The following is a 20,180-nucleotide window of genomic DNA, read 5'->3' as shown; positions in this document are numbered from 1 at the left end:
GGTTTTGTGTTCCCCCTTATTGTACTGTGAAACCTGATTAGACAGAAGAATAGCAAGGAGAAGAATATGTTTCAGGAAGAAAATAGATGAGGGAAGGAAAAGATGGACAAAAAAAAGAAGATATAACATGATTTACAGCATAAGCCCAGTCTTGTCTTCTGATCTGCGTTTCCTTTTGTCCTCTATCCCTGCCAGGTGGAGCCAACAACAGCTCTGACACAGAGAGCTTGCCCTCACCACACTCATCCGAGGACAGCAAGGCTAAAGAGGAAGGCTTGAGCAGGTCGAAGGCCGGCTCCAACACCGGGGACAAGGAGGCGGCTGGGTCAGATATGGGCCAGGCAGGGGATGAGAAGCCTCCAGTCAAAGAAGAGGCAGACTTGGCCATCAAGCAGGAGATAAAGACTGAGACCGGGGAGCCTAACAAAGAGCAGCTGCAGTCAACACCACCCAGTGATGGCACAGATAAAAAGCCTCCTACAGCAGAGACAGAGGAAGTGAAAAGCTCCACAAAGAGCTCCAAGAAGGACCATGGGGCCAAAACGGGCTCCCATGGGGACAGTGACTCAAGCGCCACTTGCAGTGCTGACGAAGTGGAGGAGACAGACAACACAGATAAGAACAGGTACAAATTCTAAGCATGGCATAAAGTGAAATTCTGAATTATTTCCCGTTCCTCTAATACAAATGAAAAAAGAAACAGTCACTCTCTCCCCGGTTTTGTTTATCATGGCCTGGTCGCAATTAGAAGTGTCATAGGGGTTGTGAATTTTGAGCAGGGGTTTGGTAGTTGTTCTACCTCTCTTGTCTACCACGGCGGCAACCAGAAAATAAATCGGCAAGGGTTCTGAAGTGTTATTAGTTGCCTAGCTACACTCTACAATAGTAAAGCAATATTGGGCATACCACTTGTTTATACTTTAAAGGTTGCAGATATTTTATTTGCACATTGTATGAATGAAATGTATATTTACTGTATATAAATATGTGTGTGTGTGTGTGTATATCTAAGAATGAGAGCACAAGAAATGGGTGTCAAAGTGTGTGGGAGGAGTGATTAGTCTTGTTTGCATGGTATTTGTTCAGTTTTTTCCATGACAGCAGACTGCATGTACTGGCAGAGCCGAGGGAAACGCTGCCCTCTCTGCCAAAGCAAACAAAGGGAGTGAGTGTGCATATGTGTGTACACACTTTTGTGTTGTTGTGCATCAAAGTGTGTCCATCTGTGACTCAGAGCATGTTGTGTGCTTTCGACAGATGTGCTAGGCATGGATATGGATTTTTATTTGTAATTCTTTTCTACAATCTCGAGCTCTGTCAACATGCATCATACATACAGTACATTACACACAACACTTGCTGCATACAGTGTGTGTGATCTTCTACATCATATTACATAAATTTACTTTCTTTAGTGAGTAAGGATTTGTGAATGTGCCTGTGTCTCCTGGGGAATGTGTGGGTAGACATGTGGGTCCTTCGCTATTTTTATTATTATCTTTTTTAACTGTTTATCTTTATTTATTTATTTTTACCTCAAATGGGAAAAACAAATGACAGAAGGCAGTGTTTGGCAGTATTAAAGTTGTGAGGTACCACATCAACTGGCAAAAATGTGGAATACTGTGCTCCCCACCCTCAGTTTCATCTCTCTCACTGACTTATTTCTGTCTCTCCGTGTAGAATAACTTCTCCACGGCCAAGTCTACTGAACTATGCTCATGATGGAGTCATCTCTTCCCCACTCCAGAAGCCCATGGACCTGAAGCAACTCAAACAGAGGGCTGCAGCTATACCACCCATTGTCAGTCATTCGTTATACTTTGTGTCTAGATATGCGTATTTTATTTTTGTTTTGCTCAGACATCAAACAACAGTTAGGCGATCTCATCATCTCAGCTTTTCTGGCATTGGAAGGCATCTTTGACCTGTTGTATTGTTTTTGTAACAGAAAACTGATTTACCCATCTCATCTCCCAGCACACCCACACACTCTCCCATTGTAGTGCTATTAATTCTATCCCTATCACTCTGTTACAGAGATAACAGTGTAGCAGGTAAAATTGTTTAGTCATATTTGTATGTGATAAGCCAGCCAGATGGACAATGATGGGATAGATTGCTTTGTGGAGCAGAAATGAGATGCCCAGCATTAAGGAAACCTTAGATTACCAAGAAATAAGAGATGTATTAGGTGTCATGTTTATCAGATACTGTATGTGGCTAGCCATATGTCAAATGCCAGGTAAGACTGGACTTGTACTCTCTGTGCCGTGTGTATATATAACCTTTTTTTTTCGTTACCTGTCATCCTGTGTGTAGATGCCGGAGGCCTCCATGCAAGGCAGTCAGTGGGTTGGGAGCAGCAAGGCAGTGCTGCCCCCCCATGCCCTGGCACTTTACCAGCAACAGATCACCATGGCTCATGGGGAGTCCTCTCAGGAGGTCCAACAGCAGCAGCTTTCAGGCCAGCAAGGCAAACAGCAACCTTACACCACACAGGGAGACAGGGAAGCTCTTCATAGCAGCAGCCCTCGTGTTCGGCCACGCAGCCCCTCCAATAGCGACAAGGATGGTAGGCACACCTTCATCATTACAGAAAACTACTTACAATTTCTAAAGTAACAAATTCACCAACCTGTCTCCCAGTTTCTTACATTTGAGGGGCAATATAAGAGTTTAATAATGGCAAACAAGGAAGTAATTAGCTGAACTTAAATGACCATTTAATATATATTGAAAATATTTAAATGATTTAAAATGTTTTAAAATTACTACTCTCCCTTAATGCTTCACCAGTGGTACTGTGAAAAATGTAGTGTACTGTAGTGGTAGGCCCGCTTATGACAAGAAGGAAGGAAATATCTGGTACCTGGGATATTTTATATAATATACAGGAGTAAGAGAGCCACTAATAAAATGTGTACGATTCCTGGATTTTCAGGGAGAGTTGTGCTTGTTTAATAGGTATTTATTAAATAATTTTCATCACCTTTTTGCTTGCTCTTATCGCATATACAGTAACAAGTCAAGTCAATTCTCAGCCCACCTGTTCTCCCTCTGTTCTCCTGGCTTGTGTGTGGAGGAGCTGAGCTCCTTCATTAGTCACTGAGAAAGAAACACTGAAAGGAGAGATTACAGCAGAAATACTGTAAATTTAGTTTCAGATCTGCAAATTTCACCAGCTAGCTCTTTTCAAATGCCAATAAAATGCATTCTGGACTCCCTCACAATGGTGCACCCAAATAATTTTTCAAATTCATAGGCTGTAATTTTTTTACATATATGTATGACATGCACATTAGAGGACATTTTTAATTAATTGGCCAGCATGAGTGCAGACAGTGGCCAGTGCTGATTAAATATGTAATTGAATTTTGGCCCGATTAATTGGTTAACCGTTCATTTGTTCGACCAGTAATCCAGTATCTCACGTCTGTCTTTATAATCTTACATTGCCTAAATTGTTAGTTTTAAAATGTGAAGAATAAATTAATTTATGGAAACAACATTAACACTATAAATACAGAATAATGAATTAAAATAAAAGTGCTGTCTATTAAGCTGTTTTAGTAGCATTTGATCTAGTTTTACTTAGTTGGTCCTTGCTACATGCTCTAACCTTGTCTGTGTTCTTTAGTGTTTAGGGTATTGAAGTGTTTCTGGGACACTTGTGGAGAGGGAACTGATAAATGATCTAGTATTGCTACTGACCCAGAAGGGAATATAGTCTAGGTCGGAGCACGTACTGTGAGCTTGTGCAATGTGAATCTCCCTGAGCACAGTGTAAAAACTTTTAGTAACAGTCCAGACTAAGACATGTCTTTTTATAACCAGCTGGGCACAGCAGCTTCCAGCTCTAAAAAAACAGCAACCACATATTCATTGCATTTTAGAAAAGGGAAGACTTTAAAAGCTTTTTATAACTGCTACAGGGGCAGGTGTAGCTATCAAGCTACATACTGTAATATATTCAAACCATGTGGTAATACAAGTAACGTGAAATAATTTCTGAGGATATGGTGATCTGTGATTTGTTTTTGTATTCATAGACTTAAAGACAACAGGATATTGTTACTGAAATTCTGTTCCTTTTAAATTACTCCTTTAACGAACTGCAGTGAAATCACCTGCTCTGCTTGATTTGTACTGTGGGTACTGGAAATGAATATTACTGCATAGATATGGTGCGAGGGGTTTGGCAGTGGCATCATAGTGTTCAGACTGCTTCACTTTTTACATATTTAAATGTACTGTAGATACAATTTTATATTTATTTATATTTGCCCAAATTTTCAGTCACCAAAAAAGTCAAAATGTTTAATTTAAATGAAAAACTAAAATCTCTTGTTTCCAAAGATATCCAAACTCTTAATTCAGCACTGTGTAGAAGCCCCATTGGTGCTAATTAAATCTTTTTGTGCAAGTCTCTACAAACTTTGCACACCTGGATCTGGGCAGATTATTCTCACTCTCCCTGGCAAATTCTTTCAGGCTCCATCAGATTGGAAGGCATCTGTAAACTGCCATATTCAACACCCCCATAGACAGGACAAGGACAGTTGTCCCAAAGCCACTCCAGTTCTGTCTGGACTCTACAGTATGATTAGGGTCATTGTCATGTTGAAAGTTGGACCATTGTGTTTGCTCTTTGTATCCTTTGTGACCCCATCCCTAGTTCTGAGAAGTCCCGGGAGAGCATGATCCTGCCACCGCTTCCAAACAGGGATGGCATTAAGTGATGAGGGACAAGACATAGTTCATGGGATTGCTCAACAGTTTTTCTCCTTGATCTATACCTTACCATAGCTTCATGGTTTACCTGCCGTGTGACTTGTGGGACTTGGTGTGTCAATTCAATTTGCAATCATTAGATTAAGCTAATTATACAGTGCATCCAGAAAGTATCAATCAATTACTCTATTGTTCTCAGGGGGCAATTATTTTTATAGCAGTACAGTAGCACATAACACAGAGAAAACACACACAGTGAACATAGAGTACATAATGTAAGGGGGGGCTGGGAGAGAGGGAGGAGGGGCACTTTCATCACAGTCTTCTCTCTGAGTTCACCAAACTGATAGCTGAGGGTAGAAAAGAGTGTTTGTATCTGTTAGTTCTGGCTCATGGCTGCCTAAAGAGAGAATCAGAAGGCAGCACATGGAACTCAGAGTGTAGGGGATGGGAGCTGTCAGACATGATGGACTGTACCTTGTTCAGCAGCTGCTTCTGGGTCAGACAGGCAAAGTGGAATAAATAATTAATTCTTCAAAGTTCTACAAAGAATACCCCATAATGAAAATGTAAAAGACGTTTGTTAGAAATCTTTGCCCATTTATTAGAAATAAAAAGCTAGTATTTACAGCCTTTGCCACGACACTCAAAACTGAGCTCTGATGCATCCTGTTTCCAGTAATCATGCTTAAGATCTTTCTACAGCATGATTGGAGTCCACCTGTGGAAAATTCAGTTCATTTAAAATAATTTGAAAAAGGCATACACCTGTCTATATATATAAGGTCCCACAGTTAACAGTGCGTGTCAGAGCACAAACCAAGCCATGACATTGAAGGAATTGTCTGAAAGAGCTCCAGCTTTTCTCTGCAGAGAGAGAATGTTCCAGAAGAACAACCATCTGTGCAGCACTCCACCAGTCAGGCCTGTATGGTAAAGTGGCCAGAGAAACCACTCCTCAGTAAAAGACACAACAGCCTGTCTGCAGTTTACCAAAAGGCACCTGAAGGACTCTCGGACCATAAGAAACAACATTTTCTGTTCTGATGAAACAAAGATTGAACTCTTTGGCCTTAATGGCAAACATCATGTCTGGAAGAAACCAGGCACCGCTCACCACCTGCCAATACCATCCCTACGGTGAAGCATGGTGGTGGCAACATCATGATGTGGGGATGTTTTTCAGCGACAGGAACTGGGAGACTAGTCAGGATCAAGAAAAATTTTATGCAGTAATGTTACAAAAATGATATTGATGGAAACCTGTTCCAGAGTACTCTGGACCTCAAACTGGGGCAACAGTTCATTTTTCAACAGGACAACGACCCTAAGCACACGGCCAAGATAACAAAGGAGTGGTTATGGGACAACTCTGTGAATGTCCTTGAGTGGCCCAGCCGGAGCACAGACTTGAAGCTGATTGAACATCTCTGGGGAGATATAAAAATGGCTGTGCACTGAGGCTTTTTTTACGTTGTTATATAGGGTATTGTTTGTAGAATTTTGAGGGAAAAAAATTATTTATTCCATTGTGGAATAAGGTTGAATGCACTGTAGTCCTATCATGTTGTCATTTTAAAATTAAATCTGCAGTACACATTGTGTAAAGAATAATGGAGTCTGGATACTTTCTATCACTGTCCTCAGGCTAGGCTAAACATGGTGTTGAAAGTGCTAAATTCTAGCTTCTAGATTTATGGAGGCTTAGCTGGGTACTGTGTTTTGGTCCTGACTCTGTGTACTGTTGTTGCAGAGAAATCCCGGGCTTTCTCTCCACATGGTGAAGCCAAGAAGCAAGCGCTGGCCCCTGATGACTTGAGGAACTCTAACCTGGGTCGCCCAGTTCTCTCTCCCTATGTCTCTCCAATGTCCCCACGAGACATGGCCAAGATCAGTCATGACCAGCACTTACTCCACTTCAACTGTAAGTTCTCCTCTGTCCTATCCAGTTTTTATATTCTTAACAGTTGCCTCTGCCAAAAATCTAATGGTGATTTTACTTGCTTTCCAGCGTTCCAGCAAGCAAGTCACTCCCTAATACAGAGTCTGCCACAGGACAGTGGTAGGCTAGCAGCAGTGAGGCCTCTCACAATGCCTGAGCCACCACCTCTTATTTCATCCACAAAGCCAGGGGGCTCTATCACACAGGTATATTACCACACAAAGGAAAACAAGGGCTTCTATTTGATCATTACGGGCCTACAAAAATCATGAAATTTGAAAATAGCTTTTAAAAATATAATTTTAGTTGCAAATATTTGACACAAAAGAATCTGAAAAATATATTTTTAGTGGGAGGCCATAATACTGTGTATTAACATAATGACCAAATTTTTGTTACTACAGGGCACTCCAGTGCAGTTGCATAACCCAGCTCATGGGTTGGATCATGGGAAGGTGCCTCCCACACAGATGGGATTGTCTTGGATCGATCAGAGAAAAGTGGGTGAGTAGTGGCTTGACCTTGCTGGAAATTGCACTTTCAGGTTGTCCTTCCTGTAAGCTGCCCACTGCCTCTACCGCATCCATGACACCTGATGTCACACAAATGTCTTTTGTATTAAACTTGATTTCCTAAACTGTTATGCACTTTGCAGGAGGTCCTTTCCCCATGGTAAAGCAGGAACAGTTGTCCCCTCGCAGCACGTCCTCCCAGCCTGATAACCTGTCAACCCAGGGAGCCCCTCTTGATTCCACTGCTGGACGTGGTGGGTGGCTCGTCTATTCTTCTCTTTTATCATATGCAGTATACTAGCATTGGTCTTTTGCTTCTACATTTTTCTTGTCCTGTGTAAAGAATTATGGGCAATATACATATATAACATATAACATTCCACATAGAGTAGATTTGAAAATCATTACATCTTCACAATCATTACCCCATAAATCTGTGAATACCAAAAAATCTAATCATGACTTCTTTCATGTTTTCCACTGTGGCACATTGCAAGGGTAACATAAGAGTGACTCTGGGACAAGTCACTGAATGTACTAGACTAGACTTAAATCTCATCTGAAAGTCGGTGGGGAGTTCATTGAAGCTCATCTAATCTGACAGAGCTTGAGAGGATGTGAAGAATGTGAGAAAATGCTCAAATCTACGTTTCTCAAGAAAACCGAAAGCTGTAATTATTGCCAGTGGTGCATCATGTTGGGTAAATGTGTAGAGAAATGTAATTTTAATGTCACTTGGTGGAGTGTTGAGATTAATAATTTGATTATAAAAACTAAATATACTCTTAGATCATTGTACATTAAAACAATCTGGGGTATTGGCCTTTGTTGCAGCTTTGGTCTGTTTGCCAAACTTGCTATCTTGAATTCTCAGTGATTGTTTAAATATTGTCCTGCTACTGTGCTTGACTACTCTTAATACTACGTTACACTTTGGCTTATAGTGACAGGAATGACCTCTATACTTTCCTTACAGCTTCTTTTCCAGCTGTTCAGGGAGGTAGTATCACTAAGGGCATTCCTGGGACCAGAATGCATCCAGAATCCTCAGTCTCCTATCGGGGTGGCTCCATTACTCAGGTAAGGTCAGAACAGAGAAGTACTGCGAGTCTGTCTCTTATTTTTTCTCTCACTCTTTGTCGATCCCAGGACAGCTTTGCTGTGGATTTTTCAACAAAACAAAGTTTATGATGGAAAACTGGCATAAGCCACAGATAATCTCCTACCAACATCTCACTCTCAGATACGTTCTCACTCTCATTGTAACTGACTCTCTCATATGTGCAGTTTGTTATTGCTGTGTTGGGTGCGGTGAACCTGATGTGAGTTATGAATATTCTGCTGACAGTGCTGAAGTTTGAGTAGTTTATTACAACAGACAACTGGCAAACTGCACCCTTCCTCTTTATTTGGAGAACTTCTGAAAAATGTCCGAAGTTCATTTAAATGTGTGTTGTTGTTTTGTTTTGTTTTTTTTAACAAACTGCAGTAGAAAAGACATTCTGTAGGTTAAGGGCAGACTTGGACCTGTACTCAGTTTTCCCCTCCGCTTACTGTCTTGGAGTGGTGCCCTCAGGTTGATGCAACTTGTTTTATCCACAGACTGGTCAAGCTAAGTGTTGCACTGAAACAAACTGTATTAGAAACTGTGTCAAGGTTTATGATAGGAGTAACTCCTCTCTAGCTCTCACTATTTTTATTCACCCATATTATTTCTGATTGTGTCACTGCTGTAGTTTGGTGTGTGCTGATTCTATTTAATGCCACTTGGTTTTGATTTGTGTACTTGTGATGAAAGAAAGAGCAGCTGAGCTGTTAAGAGGTCATGAGGCAGGCCAAGTGCTGTGGGTGCTGTATTTCCCTGCTGCTGTGACATAACCACTGCTCTTAGTGGAACTGTCACCCTAGCAACAGGTACACACTGTACGGTGTCTGTTCCCTCTTTTATTTATCTATTTATTTCTAGATGCTGGCTAAACCCTGTCATTGAAATGCCCTCTGTAATGTCACACACAATTGGCGTAGAAAAGGTGAAAATATAGTATAACCAGTGCCGCTGAAGATGGACAGCTCATTTGTTTTTTGGCTTGTAGCCTGGTGGGTTGACCCCATGTTTGGCAATGATGCATTTTCATACAGTGTACTGTGGTTGTAGTTAATTAGAAAAAGAGACCCCTCCTCCAATCAAAGCAAACCCCAGTCTCCCCTCTAACATTTTGTAGTATCTTCTTGAAAACAACTGCATTTAAAAGACAAGAAAGTAATCTCAAGCAATCTCCTACTCAACCATCCACCCCCACTCTCATCTCCTCAAACAGTGTAGAAACATGACTCATACCCTGGGTACGAGTGATGTGACTCAAGGCTTTAACAAAGCACTCCATTGTCAGTTACTGTTGCCAAGTAGTTACACCTCTGCTTCTTCTGGGAGTACTACTTAGTATTTTACAGCTGAGTTTATTTTACGTTATGCATGTGTGCATGTTTCTTTTTTCTTTTTTCTTCTTCTTTTTGGCCTGTTGATTAGATGCCTATTACATGTCACCATTGTAACACTTTTTTCTGATGCAAAAACAATTGAACAGAATACACTCACCATAATGTGTAATATGCATTACATAATGTACAGTAGTGTTACATTATGTGTCGATGAATGCGTTTCATTCATAATCACTGCTGTTGCTATTACAAATAAACTCTTTATCACGATGAACCAGAGATGTGATGATCACTACGGTGAGTGAGAACGATGTCAGGCACCCTGAGATCCCCAAGCTGAGATATAACCTATATAATTCTGCATTTTAGTATAGCATCTAAAAATGGATTTTATATTTTTTTCTAAATGTAAAAATTTAAAACTTAATATCTGAATATTTTGATCCAGTCCTACATTGGTTATGATGTTGTAGTATAAATTTCGGTGTATCAACTGGTTTAATAAACCAAGCCTGAATTGTTGGCATTACTGTACTGTAAAGAAAAAATAAAAATTTGACTTGTAAATTTTTTGTGCTAGTAGCCAATCTTGTCTATTGTAGGACCTTACTACTAGTTGTTTTAAATGATAAAGCGCAGGTCTTGTGTGCCCTCTACTCATCACAGGGTACACCGGCTGATGTGCTGTATAAGGGAACCATAACCCGTTTGATCACAGAAGACAGTGCCAGCCGAGCTGAGAGGGAGCGGGAGGAAGCGCTGTCTAAAGGCCACGTGGTGTATGAGGGCATCAGCGGGCACATTTTAACATATGACCGTGAGTACCTTAGCTAAGCTGCACCACAGTTTTATGCCATGGCAAACGATTACTTTCATTCTGAGTAAGATCTAGGACCAGCCCAACAAATGCAATGACTCCACTGAGTTACCTTTGTGTTGAGTGTTATATTTTCTGTTTAGCCACAGTTGTTGAGTCATTGAGTTTCCATAGTTATAATATATATTTGTCTTTGGTAGGTGCTGCTTCTCAGACTCCTAAAGATGAGGGCAGAGGCCCTGGGCAGCCTGGAGAAATTCTAGGCCTGAAGCGTCCATATGATGCAATGGAGGGAGGCATCTCTAGAGGACTAGCTACACGGGAGTCTGCTGCCAGTTGTGAAGGTAAGAGATCTACCTCACTTTAACCTTCACAGAACTCTACTGAATGTAACCATGTGTGATTGACGTTTAATCACTCTTTAAAAACTCTCAAGGTTAATTAAATAATTTACCATAGACATTGTACTGCTTCCTCTCTACCTCAGGTCTGATGGGTCGAGCCATACCTCATGATAGGGACAGTCCACACCACACATCGTACAAGGATGCTCATCATATCCGGGGATCCATCTCACAAGGTAGGAAAAATCCCTCAATGTACATTTGTGTAGCATATGTCACTACTTTTATATAGAGTTACCATGGTTACAGGGTAATTATTTTCAATCGCTTGTAATAATTGTTATTAGTTGTATTTCTGGTTATCTCATTGACAGCCAGCATTAATCCTGCGACTTAAACATTGCCTTTGCTAGCATCACAAAAAATATCCACTACATAATATTATATCCACAGCACAAAATATTAAATAATCTTACCTTTATTAAATGTCAACAACAGATTTAAGAGACAGCAAGTTACTGAATGTAAGATGCTTTTTACTAACAGTTGTGCAAAAGCAGTTAAATAAACTTTTGAACAAGAGATATTTTTGGCTTTGGAGGAAAATGATCAAAAGCTACGGTTTGTGATTCCTCTGAAGTTGCATGTTGTTGAATAAGACTTAGCATCAAGACACTATTTGCATTAAGACATTACTTGATTGGTTTTCATCTGTCTTTCATAGTCCTTGATTTCCTAGGTTACGTTTTTAGTTTTAGTTATGTTTCCGACAATCACTATTCACTTGGTAAGGCATGCATGCAGGTCAAATATATAAAAAAACTTTTTTATTTACAGTACAGTACAGTCTTAGTACAGTATCTGCTTGCAAGATAATGTTGTTTGATGTTATGCTATCTCTGTTTGCATCCAGTGTTTTTCCTGAATGCACTTACACGTGTGTTTCACTTCATCAGCCTCTACTGAGTGCTCAATCAGCTCAGTAGAGCTGCAGAAAAAGAGTTTGTGCTTTTTTTCCATTTCCAAAACATATTGTGCCAGTTTGCCAGAACTCCCCTGCTGTCAGGAGTACTTTTATGCTGATATTAATATTTATCTATCTGATAGCAGTAAAGTCAGATACCCTACTTGTATCATCTTGCCCAGAGATAGTGGTGGGTGAAGCTGCTCTCAAAACCCCTGCTGGCTCAGCTAAAATGATATAATCCTATCTCCTCTGCATGTCTCTCTATTTCTCACCTCTTCTCTCACTAAAATATGAACAAATTAAACTTGTGTTCATACTTTTGAAGTAAAATAACATATGTATCCTTATGATTTCAGGTATACCTCGTCACCTTGACCCTCAGGATGGATACCTGAGGAGGGAGCCTAAGCAGATGAAGAGAGAAAGCTCCCCGTCCCGTGGGCCCAGTTCACTTTCTGACTCAATGAAGGGTAGAGAGACCATGGTGCCTACAGTGAAGGAGCCTGGGCGCTCAATTCACTTGATTCCCAGGGAGGAGCTCAGACAGCCTGCCAAGGAAGGCATTATAGCACAGGTATGCACATGCTAACATCAAACTGACAAAAATGCCTACAGTAATGTTGGCCAGGGTGTATGGGCCCTTTATAATGTTTATCTCTCTTCACTTCTTCACTCTTCCTCTACCCATCAGGGAACACCCATGAAGCAGGAAGCCGCTGGTTCAGGTAAACGCCACGATGTCCGTTCCATCATAGCTAGTTCACCACGCTCCTACCACAGCACCCTGGATATGCGTACTGAGCGAGCCCGCTATGAAGAAGCACCAAAAGGGCGTCCCAGTGCGGTCGTCAGTACAGCTAGCACTATAGCCCGCTCTTCTCCTCTTACACTGGGGTCACAAGAGGGAGGCAAGACACATCATAGCCCTGTGGGATACGAGGACAAAGGCGCCTTAAGGACCCCTTACCCAGGCCCATCACATCGTGGCTCCCCTCTCTCAAGGGAGACAGGCCAGAGGCAGCATGATGGTGGGTATATCTAATCCAAGACAGTTGCTTTTTTTGTATTTGACAAAAGGGACTTGTTTCTTGCTATAGCCACATCAGCCAAAATAGTTCACAACTTTTTACCCCACATGAATTTCTTATTTCCTTTTACTCCAGGATCCAGTAAGAATCCACCGCAGGAACGTAAAGCTACACCAACACCCAGAGATGTGAGTGCCACCAAATCACCACTCCCTGATCAACAGACCTATGAGCGTCTCCTGCAAAATCTTGGAGCCAGTACACGTCTGGAACCAGCTACAGAAATGTACCGTCAAATCCCCTTAGCCTTTGATCCTGCAGCGCTCCCCCGTGGCATCCCCATTGATCCAGGTACGGCCACAGCACATTTCTGCATTTCTTGTTTTATGTGTGATGTACTTGAAGGTCTTTCAAGCCCCTGTTTGGTCCCAGATTAGATTTGGACTTAGTTGAGCTTTGATGGTACAGGTTCTCATGCAGTGATCATACCAACAGTAACCGACACAACAAAAGCCTTCCCTCTTGTTAATACACTTTTGTGCTGGGACCACAGCACCAGCACACATAATAGTCAGACTGACTGGTAATCCTTCAAACTGAACTTCCTGGTTTATTTGGTGTTAGCATCTTTCCCAAGCATCTGTGTGGACACAGTTAAAAAGATAAAAGGCAATCTGTGCACACCTACTTAGCCTTTAGATTCTGCGTCATCAAGGAAAATAATGTTCCTTTAATCATTTTGTTTTGTGATTTAGTCCAATATGAATAACAGAAATTTCCTACTCTTCATATACAACAGCCTACTACTTGCCTCGCCACCTAGCTCCCAACCCGGCATACCCTCATACCTATCCCTACTTCCTCCGTGGCTTTCCTGAAAATGCGGCCCTGGATAACCGCCAAACGCTGCTCAATGACTACATCACCTCCCAGCAGATGCACCAGTGGCCTGCAGCCGCTGCAATGGCTGCCCAGCGTTCTGACCTACTGAGGGGCCTGGCTCCACGCGACCAGCCCCTTCCTCTACCCTACTCAGCCCAACGTGGTAAGGAAAACAACCATTCCATACACTTTCTCTCAGGTTTGTGTTCATGTTGAGTTTCTAAAATTACAAATGTGTTTTCAACAGAGGAACAACATTGAGTGTGCTATAATTTCAGAGGCACTTAGATTTTATCATTACTGAAATGGGATGGGATATGAGAGTAAAATTACCAAAGCATGAACGGCTTCTTTCCTTATTGTAGGATATGTCATCTGTTTGTCCATAATAAAATCTAATCAGAAATGAAAATATTTACCATAGTACATCAATCTGTGACTTTGAATAAAGGTAGAATCTAACAATAATGCATTCAATTTAATAATGTACTTATTCATATTTACTTCTATGTTAAATAAAGTTTTGGTTTGTTTTTAATTATTTTCAAGTTAAAGTTTTATCACAATAATATACTACATATCTGACCCCCACAGTTACATTCCTGAATGACATCCTGCAGTATAGCCAGTATACTTTTATCTTCCTGATTAAAACACACCGGACCAGATATTAAGGTTTTTTTTTGTTTTGTTTTTTTTTTTAACTTCTTTTCTTTCCATCCCTCTAGGGATCATCGACCTTTCTCAGGTGCCACATTTACCTGTCCTGGTCCCTCCCTCTGCAGGGACTGCAGGCTCCCCAATGGATCGCATCACCTACATCCCTGGGGGAAGCTCCACCTTCGCTGGCAGGCCTTACACCACCTCCCCTATCTCACCTGGTACAATTCAGTTAATACAAGCGAACTCAACTCAAAATTAAATATGTTGCACTCTTACTGTTTCTACATTGTTGTTCTTTATCTCTTGGGCTTTTATTCTCCACAGTTGGCCCCTCACACATTAACAAGATGCAAGGAACATCCTCATCTTCAGAGCGTGAGCGTGAACGAGACCGTGAACGTGACAGAGAGAGGGACCGGGAGAGAGAGAGAGAGAGGGAGCGGGAGCGGGACCGTGAGAGGGATCGTGAAAGAGAACGGGAGAGAGACCGTGAAAGAGATAGAGATAGAGAGAGAGAAAGAGACAGAGACCGAGAACGAGAGCGTGACAGAGAGAAGGGCGGATCTCTTGGAAATGTGGAGCACGCCCCCATTTGGCGCCCAGGTGAGAAGCACATAAAGTTTTATAATTTTTTTTTTAAAGTGTTAAAAGTTACATGATCATAACAAATGTAGTTTGAGGATAGAGTGATGTATTTTTAATATTAATTGAGTCTGTGCTTCACAGGTACAGATCACAGCCTGGCAAGCAACAGCAGCAGCAGTGCAAGACCTGCTTCCCAGCCATATAGTCACCAGCACTCCCCAGTGTCACCTCGCAACCAGGAGAACGTACAGCAGCGGCCAAGTGTCCTGCACAACACTGGGGGCAAAAGTCTTTCTGTGGGCGAACACTCAGGTTCATCAGTGTTAAGGTAAACTGTACTTTAATTAGTTAGAAGTTTTTTCAACACTGGGACCTATTCCAAAGATAGTTTATTATAACATTCACAGAAATGCCATGCTTATTAAGTCCCTGTCGTTTGTCCTGCCAGGTCAGTGCCAGCCCGCTACCACGGTTACCCTGGTCACAGGGGGATAGGTGTGCCCTCTGAGGCCTACTCACCTGCTATGGATGCAAGTGTAACCAAAGAGCAGAATCGTGATGGTGTAAAAAACAGGGGAGGTTTACCCAAGCACATGCAGGACCAGCACGGACCCTCCAGTAAATCTGACCCTAAGCTGTCCAGTCCCAGCCAAGGAGGAATATACCCAGGTTCCTATACTTCAAACCGGCCCCAACACCTGCTGCCTCCCCAGACGGATAACCCTCCTGGCCGTGGAGAAAGCGGTACACCTAGTAGGGAAAAGATTCAAAACAAACCGATGTCCATTCAGGAACAAGAGCTCCGAGCACTCGGTAAGACCACCATGACTGCGGCCAACTTCATAAACGCGATTATTATGCGTCAAATTTCTTGTGAAACGGGGATGCCAGAGACGGGCTTGCTTGTTGCCAGCGGCGCCACTGATGGTAAGACGCTCTGGATCCCAGGGTTCCCCATATCACTCAGACCCTCCCTTGTCAGTCTGTGGCCTATTGCACGCTGTGGTGGTTGGCATTATCTAATCAGCCCAATTCATTGACATTTTTTCTTTGAGCGCTACAATTTTTTGCTTTTTTGTTCCCAGTTATAATATTATTTTTTTGTATCGACTTAAAGACCACCAAGGGTGCATTTAAAAACTAAAAACATCCTAATTTGACTTGACTGGCTAAGACTTAAAATAGTAGGAGAGACTTTTTAGAGCAATGATAAAATTCAAATGACCAACAACTAAAAACATATATTAATTTTCATTATGACGAACCTAGGTGTCCTTTAAGGTGTTATTTGAGGTGTCATGAGGTAGCTAAAACTGGTGGGACATTAAGGCACAACATCCTTTGCTGCTTTTTTTTTTTCTTTTCTTTTTTTTTTTTTTTTTTTCATTTTCTAGAGGATGTGGCATAAATTCAACATGTGGCACCCCTCCTCCCTCCCATTAGGCTGCTTACTGTAAGCACAGTTTTTCACCACCTGAAGGTTGGCATGGCACAAATATTTAAAAAACTTAAAAATTCACCACAGGAGCTGTTATATCCCATGTTCAGTGAGACTGTAATTCAAACGCTGAAAGACATTATGCCGTGTCACTATATTGGGCGATGTCTACATGTAACCCAGACGTCGAAAGGGGACAGAGAACTACGCGACAGTCCCTTTCATAAATACAGTTGGAAGCCTTACCAACCACCTAACTGACTCCCTGCGGTCACAGAGGGCACCAGTTTTGTATAGAAGGAGTGTAGGGAAGGGCATGTGGAGAAACTGGAGACTTTCAGCCATCCAGGGGGAGGGGGGTACTACAGCTTCTGGCCTTATAAATATCTGCATGTTCCTATTTATGGCTCACTGGGATTTATGCTGATTTTTTAAAAATAAGTTTCTGGTAATTAGTTTTATACCCACACCAAACACTCAACACATCTCTCTCAATTAAGTCTTTGGGAGTTTGTCCGTCATTTGGGACTGTAATTTAGATTTTAGCCTTGCTGTTGGCATACATTAACAAACTAGCAGATAGGAGCACAGAAACAATGGCAGGCTTTGTAAGATATTAAATGAACCGGGAGTTGCTTGCTTGTTGTTGGTAGCTAACAACAAAGACCACAGCATCCTGCCCCTCTGGGGGGCTTGTCCTCTCTGGTTCATACAGTCCTATTCTGCCTCCTGCGATCAACTTACATCATCCTCTGCTGAGATATAACTGCTGTAGTGCAAGAGTTGTGTAAGAAAACACATTAAGACGGGGTCTTGAAATTGGCTCAGAGTGCTCTCTTGAGCATGAAGGCAGAATGTGCCACACATTGTTTAAACAATATTTGATGGGTTTGTCTTACATTTGAGTTATGTTCAGTGTTAATATTCACAGTACATAGCACTTATATACACTGCGTACAGTAAATATATTCAGAATTTGCAGTGACTTGTCAGATTTAGGTTTTGCCTGCTTCACAGAATATGGTCTTCAGCATATCAGTTGTGACTTCCTGTGACTTCTTCATTTATGAGTTACTGATGCAAAACCAGTCAATTTTAGCATCATTTCTGGTAAAAGCTAAGGTTGTTAGGTCTGTATGCAAAGAGTACACCATAAATATTTAAGGGATTTGAAGTAGCTTGTCAAACTCACTCAAACACACACACACACACACACACACACACACACACACACACACTGTGATCCAGTGTGTTTTTAGATTGACCCTTTGAACATTAATGTGCAGATGCTACTGTACATGAAATGTTAAAATTGCACATCCACTATAAGTCCTGATAGATGGGTAGATGTTTCTGATGCATGTTTTCATTAGCACAGTTTATCTAAAGTTGTGTCACCAGAGAACAAAAAGACTAAACTAACTTTTACCCTTGTGTGTATGTGATTTTCTTTTAATTTATTTTTTGCCTCTGTCTGTCTGTCTGTGTGCGTGTGTCTCTGTTCTTTTGCTTTGAATCTCAGCTCAACAGAAGCTGGAGCCACACGGTCTGTACCGTCCTCCGTCTGAAGAGAGACTGTCTCCAGGCCAACAGCCTCCGTCCCCATGTGTTAAAGGCAGCCAGAGGGTGGTCACCCTGGCACAGCACATCAGTGTAAGTGTACTCAACCTCTGCATTTCTGTAAAACCAGCACAATGACATAAAAAAACAAAATGAGTTTTGCACGTTTGCCAAGTGTTTTAAAAAGAATAGAAACTCTGATGCTTACTGTACGCCAGGCCCAATTGTCATGTGACTTTATCAACACATAAACAGGAGGTGATAACTAAAGACTACACCAGACAGAGCCAACAGCAGCAACAAAGCTACCATAGCTCTCCAGTGCTGGACTTGACTCGTCCGCCCAGTGCCTCCCAGCTTCCACCCTCTTCACAGGAGTCTGCCCAAGGTTCTCGCTATGCTGAGGGTCTTGGAGAGCGCAACAGAGACCGGTATGAGACACTGTCAAATGTGATCAGGACCAGCAAACAGTATTAATCTTTATGAAGTCAATAATTCACACAGAAAGCTAAGAAGTAGGTATTGTTGTAACTTGTTTGTGCAATAATAGTAATAATATGTTTTGTGACAGTTGTAAGCAGATGTATGACAATGAAACATTTATGTCCAGAAAAAAAACACACTATCTGTACTAGACAGTTGTATTATTGAGATCGTGGAGGCTCTAAATGCATCTGTCTTTGTTTTCTCTTCAGGTCTCCTCCTCAGCCCAAGACGTCCCCTATTAACATCTCAAATGATGGCATTGAACCAGTGTCTCCTGCTGGAGCCAACTCTGAGCCTGAAGTCCAGGCAGGGGCCTCCTATCCCATTGAGCAGGGAGAACAAGGGTAACGGCTCATATTACAATAGATCACCACAGAGGTGCCTAGCTATTGTATTGCCTGTATTAACTTAAGTAGGTGCAACCAACTGTAGTCAAGCTTGGCTCATACAGATTCTTATGGATATGTTGAATTTATTGTAGATACGCTCATGGTATTTAAACGAGCATGACAGCAGTTAAAGGTTATTGTTGTACAATGTGCAGAAGGACAGCATACATCCACCTATAAATTATCTGTACTGCTTATCCTTTTCACCACACCTTTTTGGAGTGCTGACAAAAGTAAAGCTCAACAGTGACAAGGTGCTCTGAGGCACAGACAATAATGTATCTACCACAAAATAACTTTTCCTGGATAGAACTCTTAGACTGATCTGACTGACTTCAATAGAACCCATTCCATCCATGTTTTGACACGAAAAGCCAATAATAAAGAGAATAGCGCTGCAGGAACCAATCATGTGCCTGGAAAAGTTACAGCCACGTCAAGGTAGATTGACGGACCATGGACCAGACCGTATAATCAGCTGTTAGCAGCAACACGTGCTAATGGTTTGGCTTGCCATGCACAGCAGTATGTCAGGAGCAGGGGCGAGATAAGAGAAAATGACGACGGTGTGAACGGAAACTTGAGCAATAGCGTTACCGCAGAAAACATTCAGAAGGACACAGTCCAAGGCTCAAAAGACGAACATAACGTTGAAAAGAAGAGTAGTGTGGAGATATTATGGGTAATTAAAGTCGGACCGAGAAGTGCACTGCAAACTGTGTCAAAGCCATGTTTCTACAAAGACTGGTAACAAACACCATCAGTCTTTATTACCATCCGAAGTGCTGGTTCCCATAAAACAACCAGTGCGATGCCTTCGCAACAACAGCACCAGACCTGATAATGTCCACTTTCTAGCACCATGTTTTAATGAACAAAGAGTCAAAAATAACCAATATAACCTCCATATTTCACTAAGGAGTAAAGGGAAGCTTTAAGAAATTTTACATATGGATATCGACTGATTTGAGGAAAATGATCTTAATAAAAAACCTAGCTCTAGCTGTGACAGAAGGGTGGAGGCTGCCATGACCGTATAATCAGCTGTTAGCAGCAACACGTGCTAATGGTTTGGCTTGCCATGCACAGCAGTATGTCAGGAGCAGGGGCGAGATAAGAGAAAATGACGACGGTGTGAACGGAACTGAACAAAGAGTCAAAAATAACCAATATAACCTCCATATTTCACTAAGGAGTAAAAGGGAAGCTTTAAGAAATTTTACATATGGATATCGACTGATTTGAGGAAAATGATCTTAATAAAAAACCTAGCTCTAGCTGTGACAGAAGGGTGGAGGCTGCCATGACCGTATAATCAGCTGTTAGCAGCAACACGTGCTAATGGTTTGGCTTGCCATGCACAGCAGTATGTCAGGAGCAGGGGCGAGATAAGA

The 20,180-nt window shown here is 41.7% G+C and overlaps 1 protein-coding gene across 3 annotated transcripts in view; it reads left to right on the top strand.

Moving 5' to 3' along the window:
* ncor2 (nuclear receptor corepressor 2) overlaps positions 1 to 20,180 on the top strand; it is an 82,178-nt gene that overhangs the window by 56,036 nt on the left and 5,962 nt on the right. For all 3 annotated transcript variants that reach the window (XM_026342284.1, XM_026342285.1, XM_026342283.1), the window contains 22 exons: positions 196 to 625; positions 1,684 to 1,804; positions 2,323 to 2,575; positions 6,488 to 6,658; positions 6,746 to 6,882; positions 7,081 to 7,180; positions 7,332 to 7,442; positions 8,165 to 8,268; positions 10,294 to 10,444; positions 10,645 to 10,788; positions 10,932 to 11,024; positions 12,112 to 12,329; positions 12,447 to 12,783; positions 12,919 to 13,134; positions 13,583 to 13,828; positions 14,394 to 14,546; positions 14,653 to 14,931; positions 15,055 to 15,241; positions 15,362 to 15,726; positions 17,874 to 18,004; positions 18,167 to 18,342; positions 18,607 to 18,741. In XM_026342284.1, the coding sequence (XP_026198069.1) occupies positions 196 to 625; positions 1,684 to 1,804; positions 2,323 to 2,575; positions 6,488 to 6,658; positions 6,746 to 6,882; positions 7,081 to 7,180; positions 7,332 to 7,442; positions 8,165 to 8,268; positions 10,294 to 10,444; positions 10,645 to 10,788; positions 10,932 to 11,024; positions 12,112 to 12,329; positions 12,447 to 12,783; positions 12,919 to 13,134; positions 13,583 to 13,828; positions 14,394 to 14,546; positions 14,653 to 14,931; positions 15,055 to 15,241; positions 15,362 to 15,726; positions 17,874 to 18,004; positions 18,167 to 18,342; positions 18,607 to 18,741 (4,258 nt within the window). The remainder of the gene's footprint in view (positions 1 to 195; positions 626 to 1,683; positions 1,805 to 2,322; positions 2,576 to 6,487; positions 6,659 to 6,745; positions 6,883 to 7,080; positions 7,181 to 7,331; positions 7,443 to 8,164; positions 8,269 to 10,293; positions 10,445 to 10,644; positions 10,789 to 10,931; positions 11,025 to 12,111; positions 12,330 to 12,446; positions 12,784 to 12,918; positions 13,135 to 13,582; positions 13,829 to 14,393; positions 14,547 to 14,652; positions 14,932 to 15,054; positions 15,242 to 15,361; positions 15,727 to 17,873; positions 18,005 to 18,166; positions 18,343 to 18,606; positions 18,742 to 20,180) is intronic.

Source organism: Anabas testudineus, chromosome 9, assembly GCF_900324465.2.
Source record: "Anabas testudineus chromosome 9, fAnaTes1.2, whole genome shotgun sequence".
NCBI classification, from domain to species: Eukaryota; Metazoa; Chordata; class Actinopteri; order Anabantiformes; family Anabantidae; genus Anabas; species Anabas testudineus.
The sequence above is the reverse complement of the archived record's forward strand: the minus strand, read 5'-3'. Positions and strand labels throughout refer to the sequence as shown.